Genomic DNA, 13,144 nt, shown 5'->3' with positions numbered 1-13,144 from the left:
ATCATACGCCCCTTATACTTAAAAATACCTGCTTAGATATTAAAATTAAAATCAATGTCAATGTGTGACACGTAGATTGGTCGATTTGATCGTTGGATAGTACATTGATAAAACTCACTGTTTTATGGATCTTTCGTTTCACATTTCATATTTACTTAAATATCTTCATACTTTTGGACCATATGGTCCTTTTATCATAAAATACTCGTAAGAGACTGTTTGAATTGAGCTACGTAACCAATTTACATTTGCTCGCTTGATTTGTACTGCGATGTGTGTATAATTATCTGCAATAGCTTTCTACGTGGCTTTCAGCGTGTTTGCCAAGTAAATGAATCGAAACTGTTCTTAAAATGTCAGAGTATTCCACGGATTCGCTAGAGGATGCTAAAGAAATCTCGTCAAGAAATCAGAATTCTTTACACGGAAAGTGTAAAAGTGGATCTAACCTAAAGCCAAATAAAATCTGTAATGTTGATTTACCCACTGATCTGTCATTAACTCAGAAACGAGGGAAGGGTAAAACATGTATAGTATTTCAATGTTTACATTTGTCTACTATCAGTAAAATTACAATTTCTAACGTTCTTAATATCATTTAATCACTACAATACCGATTATAAATAGTTTAAGAACTACTCAATCATTATGATATAATATCATTGAGCGATATTGAAACGCTAGTATTAATTTTTGTCGTTGTAAATAGATTGTGCTTCAATTAGTGTTTAAGTTCTTAGGTAATATATAATTATTCTCTGATATTTAATACCTTTGCTAAGAAACAGTCATGAAAAGGTGAGATCGATTCACTCGAGGGTATTGTCTTTCGTCTCGTTTCTTTTTTACCGGAAACGTTTCAGATATCGGATCTAATGAAACTACGCCGAATACCCACAAAGACACCGGGACAGCCAGCGGCAGGAATGCAATAATTGCGAACAGAGAACTCGTAGACGCGTCCAAGCGACAATGCCCGGCGTCTTCGAGGAACGGAAAGCGAGACGTCGCGGATCGGCTTAAGAGAAACGTAAGATCACGAGCGTAGCGTGATGAGGGACCGTTTCGATTTCGAGGTTACAACACATTTCAAATGAGACATTTTGACGATTTTATAAACCAAGGACTTCAATTTTATATTATTTTATTATCTTTTATTCGATTCGTTTCAACTGTTTGATAGGTAAAATCATCTCTTTTGTTGCGAACTTGTACTGTTTAAATTAAGATATTTTTAAAATCTTAGTTTGTTACCAGTTTAAAGATCGTAGGATGATTTCCCGCTTCACAAATTTTTCTAGCTTACAGATCGTAGGACAATTTTTTATAAACAAACTAGATTTTAAAGTTTCTATTGCTGAAATGTATAAACATTATTATTTATCTGTTTATGACACAAATAGTTCCATTCTATTCAGACTTTCTACACTCCCTTGCCACTAAGAAATTTTAACAACAAATTTGTATTTAAATAAGAATGTCCCGTAATGTATTACATGTGTAATACATTATACCGATCGCGTCCAGACAACGGCTACCTAGTGAAAGACGAAAACTGGGTAGCGGTTATCCGAAGAAAAGAAAGGTCATTAGCCTCGGTAGCGGAACGTAACAGCGTGACCGAGCTTCGAAAGCACGGTTGCAGTGACACGACCACAACTGACATCGCCTAACCGTGGGATACCCGAGCCAAAATGAGTTCAAATCGGAGTTCGGTCGCTAAATCAAACTTGTTCATTCCTATTTTTTAGAACACGGACAATTCAAGACGAGAAGACGGCGTCAACAAGGGAGTCAGTGCAAGGTGTACCAAGCGTTTCTCCAAGACGTTTACAACGAAACGAAGTTGCTGTCCGAAGGATATACCGATGGCTATGAAGACGGACAAAAAACTCGGAAACGTGCTCGCCCCGAAGGTTCAGCAGGCGAGGAAACCATGCTCCTATTTGGAGCTTTATCGTCGGAGATTCAGTTAGTCCGAAACGAAATGATGTTACTCTTCCTCTTGCTTCGTGACCGACACAAGGGGCGGGAAGAATACGTTTACGCGAGGCAGCTCGAAACGCCACCGGAACGATGCAATTTTCCTCGGAGAACGTTTACTTTGGTCGTGATTAGATGTCTTTTCGACGCCGGTGATATATATCTACGCGGAGGATTAGAACGTACGATGGTCATCTCAGGACCGTCCTTTCTTGTTTGTTTGCCCATGGTCCTGCTTTATTGTTATTTGGACGCGTTGAATTTTTCTTGTAATTCAAAGCGCGGTGTGTCCACTAGTTCCGGCTCTCCACGGGAAGAAGCGTTGTTTTTGAGAGAGTGGCTATTTTTAAAAGGTTACGTGTGACAAAGTATATACAACGCCCTGGAGATTACGCGAGAATTGCTGTAGTTTAATACCGAAGGGATTTGACTCGAAAGCTTTGAGATAGGTGGAAGCATGAAGAATTTGTCAGGTTGATATTAACGATCTTCAAATATTTGCTTTAAGTTTTGTTGTAAATGTAGACTGATCTTTATTAATGTAAAGATCATTAACCCTCGTCTAGCGTAGGATAGATTACCGTTGCCACGAGCGTTGGATATTTTATTTTGCAGCGATTATGCAAAGAGCTGGCTCAACCTACTGACATACCCCCTTACCTAATCTCTACATAACTATTTGTTATTATATAAATTAATTTAGAAAATTGAGTCGTTTATATAATTTGATAGAATAAAAGTAGGTAAGTATAACTCAGTAAGTGTTAGATGAAATGGGTAAACCTTTAATAAAACTTGCCACGAAAATAATATTAGTTTTCTTCGTAAGTTTCTAAATATTACTTGTTGTAATGTGAAAATATTGAAGAAATTAAGACATCGTTTGCTTCCAAAAGCTCGTCATCTATGTTCTTTTTACTTTTAATTATTTTACATTAAAATATTTTTTTTAGCCATAATATGATATTAAAGTGAAAAAAAATTAGCAAAAATGTATTTATCACGTCTTTTTGTTGCGATCTTTGTGTGCAACAGTCTAATAAGAAAGGCGAAGTATTTGTAAGAGCCAAAACTGCCCTAGCCTTAGGTGTCCGAGGATTAAATATCAAAAGATTTGAAAATGTCTTTGCTTCAAGTCGTGTCTAAAATAGCGATCGTTACTTTAATTTCAAACCGGTAGGTTGAAGAACGTCTGGACCAAGATGTATCTTTCGTTTCTCGTTGTTCGCAGATGGACCACAATACAAGGTTCGATCCCCAGAGGGTTCCACGTTGTCGGTTTGCGGCGACAGCGAACGAGAGGAGCTCAGTGACGACGATACACGTTCGTTGGTAACCCCGAGGGACGATCAGAGCGAGTTGAGTTTTTATCGGCGTATAATCGAGGGATCTACCGATCCTACGGCCCTTGCCAACCGATCCACTAAAACTGTGCGTGGATCAGCGTTCCAAGACACGAACACTATCTTCTGTAGTTCGAAAATGGCTAAACACAACACGTCTGACGATAAATCGAAGAGTCTCGGCTACAGGCCGTATACCATCGAGGAGTACAAGACTCTGTCGATACCGAAACTCGATCGATCTCTTGGGCCCGATAAAGTTGAGATGCAAGCGAAGGTAGGTGTGTTTCGTTTGTTCCCTTCTAGTACATCCTTTGACCGTACTTAATTGAGCTGGGATTTATTCATTGCGACATCGAGATCGGAGAATGGAAGAGTTTGATATTGGAAACAGATTGGCTGAAAATGTTAGGATTGCTGCTAACAACCTTACGTAACTCAAGGTCGTTCGAGTTGTGATTCTTATTACGTATTTCTTAGATGTATTCCTTTTGACGACTTCTTAAACCCATGTTTCATCTTTTATGATTTAAGAGGAACTTGAATTTTTATTCAGTATAGTATTTATGCTAATATCACATAATTATAAATATTAAAACACAACTTATCGGTAGACCCTATGCAATGTTGTAGTTAAATTATGTTCGTTACATTATATGTATTTATGGCTAAAGTGGGAAAAATATACATATGTGTATACTAATAGATACAAGATATGATATATGGTAGTTTCTGCCTATTTTATTGGTAGGTGGCAATATATGATACAACAATCAAGTAATGAATTTAACTGCTTGTTTTACAATTAGATTCTATTAGGAGTTCAGTCGTATGAACTCAACATTTTTATTTTAAAAATTACTGCAAGGTATTTTCATTGTACTTCAGCGAGTGATACGAAAACTTTCAGAATAATTAAATGCACAATAGAAATGAAAATTATTTCGCTACAATTATCCAACCTAATTAAATTAATTTAAAAGTTTCCCTTTATATCTTGATATTCGAGAATAACGTTTCTAGTAAAGAATCCACTGTTAATGGTACTAGAAATTCAATGTTTATATGTCTCCATTAGAAGCAATCTTTTTCGATATGCATTTTCGTATTCATAAAACATGAATCGTATTTTTGACGATTCGTGGATGAGCGCGGCTATTCGGGTTAAAGTCGAGTTAGCAAAAGTTCGAACAGAGACATCTAGCAATCTCGTTTCCTTGTCCCACCGGAAGTTAACCTGCCGGAGCCGAGAAAGCGAAGTAGAAGAAACTTTGCTTCCGTCGACCCATCACAGTTTACAATTTCACGGAAGACCTAAAGCGAGTTAGCTTGTCGCCCGTCTTCGTAACTTCAATCTAATAAACATGCGGCCGTTTCCTTGCAGCTACCTTATCATTTCCTGTCCTCTATTTTCTTCGTGCGAGTCCTATCAAATTCGTACATCGAACGATACGTGGAGAATTTCATGGATTTCCGGTCAGGCACCTTTTAGCACAAACTTCCGATATATAAATCGTCAGTTATATCATCGATGTACACATCAGCAGTGGGATGAACTTTTATCTTTAAACGTTCGCAGCTGTTTATATTATATGTAGCATGTTACTTATAAAATATCGGAAACTTCTATCTAAGTTGTGCAATAAGTTCGTTCGCTTTTCGATATTATATTTTCTGCAATATTAGGGAAATATCACCTAAGTTACGCGACATACTTCTCTACAATCCAATAAAAAATAAGGTAATAATTTCTAAAAATTTCAATTATTTAACGATTCGTTAGGTTTACCTTGCTTTCTATATAAACAAGATCGTACATCGTTGATTAGATCGTAAATAAAAGCAACGATTTTTGACACTTTTTTGAAGAAATGCAAACTAAGTTATTACACTATTTAATAAGATGGCACTGCGCTATAAGGCGGCGGATGCTTCGGAAAAATCGGCAGTAATGCTGTTCCTCTGAGATGGCATTTCGGTCGAGCGTGCCGGTGCAGCTTCGACAGTCGCGCGACGCCAGCCACACGACGAGGAAATAGTTGTCGCCGTCGTACTCGGAGACACAGTAAATTCCAGAAGCCTTTGAGCTAAATACTCGAGAGGTAGAAGGTCGGTTTGTAAATTTTTCAGAGTTCCTAGCACCGCGAGTTGGAACTCGACTGAAGAATGGGGGAAAGGGGAAGGTGGATAGCTATGGTTACCCGTGGATTCACGCGCATTCTCTTCCAGACACGTATTCGCATTCTTGTTCGCTTTTAAGGAGAAGGAATTCTATTGGTCCAACCACGAGCCAACGATTTTAGCGAATTGGAAATTAAAATTTTATCCATTGGTTCAGCGACGACTTTTCATCAACTTTTATTTACCTGGGTACTCTGTTTCTTTGATCAAAACCCGACGGCTGCACATGGATTTTAAACGTTTTCTTTCGTTCTTCTGGAAGCAGGCGTCAGTCACGGTTATTTACGGTTTGAGAAAAACGCTTGGGTGACCACCGAGAATTTTATTTAAGGAATTTTAGTCATTTTTCTTTAAAAGGAAGGATGGCATGAAGATTTCTTGAAACATCCGAATAGATTTATTCGTGAAATGCGGAGATATTTAAATTTCTATTATGGAATACAGAAATTGTGTTATATCAAATTTATCTTGTTATACTTTCCTCTGTATGCACGAGGATGTAAATTGTTGTCTGCATATTGTTAGAATAGAAACAAAAGTTTCGAAGACTGTATTGTTTGCAACGATAAACAATATTTCACTAACCTACTGCGACACAAAGTTATATCAAATCGACGGAACTGTAATACGAGCGAAGCGTTACAGCGGAGCAGTTCTATTTAAACTGGAGTATAGTTTTAGAAGATGTATCTTGGAATATTTAGTAGCTTGAAGATAATTTTAGTTTTTGCTTTAGTTGCAAGCAAAATCAAACTTATGAATTCAAGCGAGCACACCGTTGAATAATACTTTGCGAGAGAACTGTTGGAGAGAAACTGTCTGTATTGATTTAGGAGATTGATCATTCACCGATGCGTAAACGTGAACTGAATTTTTGATATATGTCAAATTTACGTTTATACATCTTTATTTATCGCTTTGTAATTTCTTAAACACAACGAATCGAGTCGCGATACCAAGCATAATTGCATTAAACATTTCGAGCTAACTGGAAGATTCACGTTAAACCAGTGTACACGAAGGATGTAAGGTTACTCGAGGGAAGGAATTGCACGTACGTGGACGACACAAAAAGAAGTTTCAGGCCGCAAGTTGCTGCCAGTGAAAAATACCGACTTTATTCGAGTATCTTTCTTACAGCCGTACATTTGTCGTACATACTTTCGCTATTATCCAGGATTACCGAGTAACTTGGTACCGGTATAGATAAGTACACCGATATACGGGAATAAATTTGTTCTTGGTGGACGCACCGTCGGGAACAGTTTAAATGAAACGCCGCGCCGGAGGAGGTCAGCGGACTGGAACAAGGGGACAGCAGAGGCACACCATAATTCCCATAATTACACAGACACCCAAAAGGTTGTATTAATATTGCCTGCGGTTTAACTTTCCATGATATTAACTGCACCGACATGCATTAACGTTGCGGTTTCACGAGAAGCGCAACGTGTGAACAAGAGAAACAAAGGAATAGTGGGATATACTACAAAGGAAAACAGAGTAGCGCGACAGAACAGGAGGCTCGAAACGACGATCGAGGAAAAGAGGGTGAAATAGGCAAGGTCGTTCATTGAAACGTCGTTTGTTGGCTTATTTAACTTTTAAGGATAAGTTCACGCAACGCGATCGAGTCTGACTCTTCTGCCAGATACAATTTCCTCTTTTCCTCTTCGGGTCCTTTTGTTCTTCCCTTCTATCTGGTCCGGTTACCACCTGCCTCTCACCCATCCTCCCTATCCTTTCCTTTTGCATCGTCCTCCTCTTTCGACGAGCATTTGCATAATCTACTTTACTCGCTGGATTCGGCCGGGGAAGAGTCGGCACTCGACGATTTTCGGTGTAGCTCGATCGATCGATCTTACTGCACTTTTAACGGGCAAACCCGCGCCGGATGCTCGGTGGTTGCGAATGTATGTGTGTGTGTGCGTGCGAGAAGCAAGAATAAGGAGGAAGGAATAAGGGGAAAAGAGAGGAGAAAGAGAGAGGTGGAGAGAAATAAGAGATACCATATACGCATATAGACGGTAGAAGTATGTCGTTGTCAGACGCTTCTCGGATATAGAGGTTGTACGTGTACGTGATCGCGCTACCGGGAACTTGTCGAGAGGTGACGGAGGTCGCAACGTGGGGTTTTCGTAAAAGGTAAATAAAACCCTTGGCGTCCATCCGAACCTCTCGGTTTGTTTAGTTTTTTGGAAGTTTCATCGAAACGATGGCAGCTTCAGGGATTGTTTGTTGTTGCAGAGAGAGTGGCTGATGCGGCGAAGGTCATACGGGAACTCAGTTAGCGCGCGAAATCGCCAACGGATACTGCTACAAGCGCACAGGATCAAGGTACGGGTCATGCGCACAATTTTGATGTATAACGTCGGTCGAGATCTGCGAGCTACGTTCAAAGGCAAAGTAGTACGATTGATTCTTTACTTGTTCGTTTTTGAGTATTATTTTTTGCGACATTGTTTAGAATACAAGATTATAATTTTGTGTTATTCGTTGTGATTAGTAGCGAACTTGTACAAGAAACATAGACAAGTTTGTTTTAGTGTTTACGTTTGTATTATTTACTAAATTTCTATTAAAGATAACAACCTAGCTTGTGTCAGGACAGAAATAAAAATTCTGTGAAAAAATGAAAACAAACTACGTAAGAGCGTTCTTTGCTTTTTTGTTTTGACAATCTTTTACACTTTACTCGAAATTAATTTGCAATAAACATTAAAACGCGCAACGTTTTTGCACTCGAGGATGCTCGTAAATAATTGTACACATTTAATTACTTTTATCGTCGACCAGTTTTTTGTTATTTTATACAAAAACGTTACTGGAATGCAAAAGGTCGAAGCAAAAGTTTGGAAATATTCGATACATATGCGTGTGATAATTTCAATTTGTAACAATTTTTGCAAAAAGTAATATCAACTTTTTTCGGTTCGTAGGCGGAAAATTATTACTATTTTGGCCCTAAATTCACAAAAAGTTGAAAATCAAATCGAGTTGTAGCTGCGCGAATTAAAATCAACTATCCATGTTCGAAACTACAATAACGTAGAAAAAGGATAACCGAGGTATGACAGGATGACGAATTAACATCGTTCGCCGTTTGCTCGCGTTACGCTCGATACTTAATTGCCAATTAGAGAACGCAAAGAGGCATCGTGACGAAAACTGATTCGTTTTACTTGTTCAGCGCGCGAAAGTCAAGCCTCGTAATGGTCCTCCGGAAGATTTATAAGCGAAATTAATTACGTACGTATCACTTTCGCGTTAACAATGGCGAGCGCCTCTTCGTTTTTTCCCCCTCTACTCGTCGTTCGTTTCATCTTCCCTCGGTTACGCGTTTTGTTCCAACGTTTGTTACAGGATCGTTAACGTCATACAACTCTCGTCATTGGGCTTTTAGATTTATTTTCGCGGAGGACTGGAGAGTGCACCTCTGGAATACTACACCGATGTAATAATTGTTACACAATGAATCGTGACTCTTTAATTTATCGCTTCTCATTGGTCTTATAATATGAAATTTACTTGATTTCGTCATCGTAATTACATCAGGGATATACGTATATATGGTTTTCCATACGCATCCATCGTCGGAGTACGTTACGTTCCTTTTCATCGTGAAGGAAATTAAGTTTCCTTAATGATAATTCAGTCGAGTTTAGCAAATCAAGAGAAATACAGGTAGGATAGGTGCAAACGTGTTTGGTAGTTTGTTTTAATTACACGCTCCTTATCAAGCAGTCGTTCATCGGTGATACGGTATGCAAAATTAGTCCTTAGTCGTTAGGTGGAGTTAGATCTAATCATAAGACGCCGACGTTGAAGAGGGAGGACGAAAAGGGCGGGAAAAGGACGAAGGAAGGGTTGCCGTGTGGATGCTGGCGGGCAAAGTACAGACCGGTATCCGAAGCTAAATCCAATTATATGCACAAAGCGAGGGTTGCACGCCGCAACTACCACAAGGACAGGGCAGGAATTGAGGATACGAGGGCGAGAGAAGGTACAGAAATTCTCTACACGTGGATAAACCTACGTTACATCTCTCTGAAAAGGCGACCGGGTCCCGTGACTCGCCTACCGTTACCGGAATTAGATTTTGCTTACTTTCGTCGTTGTGAGAGTGGTCCCTGCTTGTATCCTCATCTGTCCTGCCCGTCTCTCTCTCTATTGATAATCGCGGTCTGAATTTCAACGAGTTACGCTCTTTATGCATGTTTGCTCGGAACTTTCTATGTTCTCCCATTGCGTCGACGTACCGGTCACTGCAAAACAATTTACAAAGGAATTTCGGAACGGTTCGCGACGTTTCTCAATACCGATCCCGCCGACAGGGAACTATTCCAAAATAATTTCGCGCTAAACTTCCATGTGCGACGCGAAATTTTTAAGAAAACGATCGATTTTATTGACATCGGAATAGTTTCGGGAACTAACGTTATCATTAGTGGAAGTTCGTTGCCTTCTAGGACTCCAGGAAGTTACTTTAGTTAAAGTTGAAAATTACTTACTTTTATATTATATTGTATTGTATAATAAATTTTTGATTTTTTCTTTTTTCGCCTCTTGCCAGAGTGCAGAGGATATTTGAAAGTTTTTGATCTTTCTGCTTTATTTTGGTACAGCATGTGAAAAGACTTTTGAACTCGTTTTAACTACTGACTTTTCCTTTATGTCCACAGACGAAGGATACTACCGCTGAAAAATGTTTCCTGCCTTTGAAGGATCAGCAGATCGATGCAAAGGTAAATCAAGAGTCCTTACTCTCCTGTGAACGTTCAACAATGATTCTTTTTCTGATATCTCTTTGTACGATTGTCCAAAAAAGGGAATTCTTCCTGAGATGCTTTCAACTATCTTAGCATTTTTATTGGTTTGATGGTAGATCGATAGTAGTCGTTGCATTTCAATGCAGGACTATGCCGTGCATTTAAAAGGAAAATAAAAATCCCATCAGTTTCATTTTTATATTTTTAAATAAATATTTATCTCTTACTTCCTTGATATTGAAATATATTTCGTTTTCCTAAATCTTACCTAAATTGCCTTATTACACGAAGTAATATTATCGATATAATAATTTCTATTATAACAGATACAGGATGATTCGATGTCTTTGGCGATATTCGAGGATCAAGAAATTGCGCAAAAAAATAGTGATATAGATGGTGACATGTATACAAAGAAGAACCGCGACGTTTGCAAGAAACCGTCATCAAGGAGGTCGTCTAGGAAATTCGAACGAAGGTCGAGTTTCTGTTCGTTAAATTCGTACGACATCATTGAAGATTCATATTTGGAATCCCTAAGGCAACGTCATCTTTACGAGAAGGAGATGGTAGACCGTATTATAAACCAAACACTGTGCTCCTAACTATAGGGAACACAACATCGTGAATAATTTAGTTGCTGTTCCGGGAAATTGTGAATACGAGATGTGTTGAAATTGAAAAATTTCACATAAGCGTATCTTTTCTTTAACTCATTTAATAGGATGAATCCCAGACCATGGCAAGCAATTTAACAAGGCTGAGATAATTGGAATGGTAGATAGAAAACAATTGGAAAGTAGATATTAATAAATGATAAAAGAAATACTTTTTTTTTCATAAAACAACACAGTCAGACTTTAATATAAAATTTTTCTTTTTTAATAGAAGTTTTCTTCATATTCGATAATTAAAATCACATTACTTTTGTTTTCGTTTACGGGAACTATGTTATTATTATAAGTTTTCTTTACGATAACAAAGAACTTACTTAAATATCGATTATTTCAACGAAGGATACATTTACATTTTCACTGGAAAACGAGTTTCGCTAAACATTTAAAGCGGTTGTGAAAGCATTTACATAAATCAACTTCCACTGACGGCTACATTCGTTAGCTGCCATCTTTTTCTTCGGTTGCTTTCGAATTTCTCTAATTTCTTTTTCTTGCGCACGGATCTCCGGTTCCAATCGTCTTCTCTTATCAGGGACAAGACGTTTCTAAATAAATTATACTTCAATGCCGTACACTCTAGAGATTAGTCGATCGATAAAATATTTAAACTTAATTCCATCTAGATGACTTATTCATTAAATGTTATCTCAGGGTTCATGGTTGGTGGAGTATAGGTACTAGTTGCCATGACGGCGCTTATACAGCCGGTCACGCATAACTATGTATACTTTTCTATTCATACCGGCAACTAGACTGTATGATACACCGGGGAATGCGGGATCCCGCAAGCTGTCTCGGCAAATTCAGAAATTATTCAACACTTTTTGACGTCTCGAGTACCTGGCGGTCTGGTTTGCCAGAAATGTTAACCTGTGTTAGGGCTTCACTAGGCGGACTCACGGACCACTTTTATCCGCGATCATCCACCGGATTATCCGCAGGAAAAGAATTTAGTGGTTCCCGAGATCAAGAATTCCGATCTGTCTCCTTCTTTTGCAAGTTCGTTTCCTTATGTATCGCGAGCGGTTTCATGAATAGGTAATTGGTTCGCACAAAGTCGTCATTGCAAAAACAACTTTAATTCAGGCGTGCCGAACGTTTTAACTCTTTTTATTCCACTTTCTTAATAATTTAAGACCGGATGTTCATTAATTATCAGGAAACTCGCGAAAATTTTTGGTAAAACTGAACATGCAACGGGTAACAACTGTCTGAAAAGTTGGATTCTGACGCAGCTATTTAATTTCCGCGTGGCTAACTGTTATTATCAAGTTCGAGTTTTAACGTGTTATCTTAGGGATAGGAGAAAGGTAATCATGCAAATACGATAACACCTGTCCATGGTTTTCTAAGGCTTTAAACGTTGGACAGAAGTTAAATTGAATACGGACTCGACATTTATTCAAAGGATACCGGCGTGGAGAGATCCCCTTGGAAATGTCTGTACTGAAATTCGAGCGTGAAAGTATTGAGGCGGTGAAATTGAATTTTAACTAGACTAATTGAATTGAAATCGAATGGATCGTTTAATTTAATGCTTAAGCACAAAAAAAAGATAATAGTAAATGCATCAAAAATTAATTCTTTATTCTACATAGTACATTTCTTCTATAGTACATTTTTAGATACTATAAATATCTTTTTTGTTAATCTCTACTGTCTATATAAATATTTAATAATATCTAAATATAAAATTTTATTTAAATTTCTAACTTAATATACAAATATCTAATATGTAACAATATAAATCTCTCGGTATAGTAAAACGGTGAATTTCAAGATTCGTAAATTCACAGAATCCACAATTTATCCAATAAATAACAAATGTTTAATTACGTCTAGAAAATTCACTCGCATCGATAAATAGAAATTTATAACATATATTCGGACGTTAGTTACTTTTCGTATGATCATTGCGATCGATAACTTTTCAATTTTCATTTTTAAACCTTCCCATTTTAACTCCCTAACCTCATTATAATTACCAACCCTCTTTAGAATGACAATATTCTAATTTTCACGAGAGTATATCTGATAAACAATCCATGTTATAGTAGAAATTTTAATTGAAAAATAAAAATTGTCCACTGGTCTCCGTAGTAAACAGAGATATTCGTCGAGGGTGCGTGAATCGGTAGTGGAATTCTCGATACGCGACGGTTCGCGAGGGGATCTTAAATAGTAATCGTGG

At 37.9% G+C, this 13,144-nt stretch overlaps 1 protein-coding gene across 3 annotated transcripts; it reads left to right on the top strand.

Annotated features, from left to right (window-relative positions):
- The first annotated feature begins 20 nt into the window (after positions 1-20).
- Positions 21-12,614, top strand: LOC138189434 (uncharacterized). 3 transcript variants are annotated; one of them, XM_069131487.1, is made up of 7 exons: positions 21-798; positions 864-1,030; positions 1,752-1,971; positions 3,215-3,603; positions 7,755-7,916; positions 10,190-10,252; positions 10,603-12,613. In XM_069131487.1, the coding sequence occupies exons 3-7, from the start codon at positions 1,869-1,871 to the stop codon at positions 10,879-10,881; spliced, it is 996 nt and encodes a 331-aa protein (XP_068987588.1). In that variant the 5' UTR covers positions 21-798; positions 864-1,030; positions 1,752-1,868; the 3' UTR covers positions 10,882-12,613. The 3 variants fall into 3 exon arrangements, with proteins under 3 accessions (XP_068987588.1, XP_068987591.1, XP_068987596.1); XM_069131490.1 differs by having other exon boundaries at positions 26-1,030; positions 7,755-7,844; positions 10,603-12,539; XM_069131495.1 differs by lacking the exons at positions 21-798; positions 864-1,030; positions 1,752-1,971 and adding an exon at positions 1,992-2,456 and having other exon boundaries at positions 10,603-12,614.
- Positions 12,615-13,144: the final 530 nt, after the last annotated feature.

The sequence above is a fragment of the Bombus flavifrons genome, chromosome 2 (assembly GCF_040668555.2).
Source record: "Bombus flavifrons isolate JBK064 chromosome 2, iyBomFlav1_principal, whole genome shotgun sequence".
In the NCBI taxonomy this organism is placed as follows: Eukaryota; Metazoa; Arthropoda; class Insecta; order Hymenoptera; family Apidae; genus Bombus; species Bombus flavifrons.
This window is presented reverse-complemented; position numbering and strand designations above follow the sequence as displayed.

Bases quoted from the DNA above. Each gene is read 5' to 3' on its own strand.
- LOC138189434 (XM_069131487.1), top strand. From the start codon at position 1,869: ATGGCTATGAAGACGGACAAAAAACTCGGAAACGTGCTCGCCCCGAAG. The intron at 3,604-7,754 runs GTAGGTGTGTTT...TTGTTGTTGCAG, and splicing joins AAGTTGAGATGCAAGCGAAG to AGAGAGTGGCTGATGCGGCG. The intron at 10,253-10,602 runs GTAAATCAAGAG...CTATTATAACAG, and splicing joins ATCAGCAGATCGATGCAAAG to ATACAGGATGATTCGATGTC.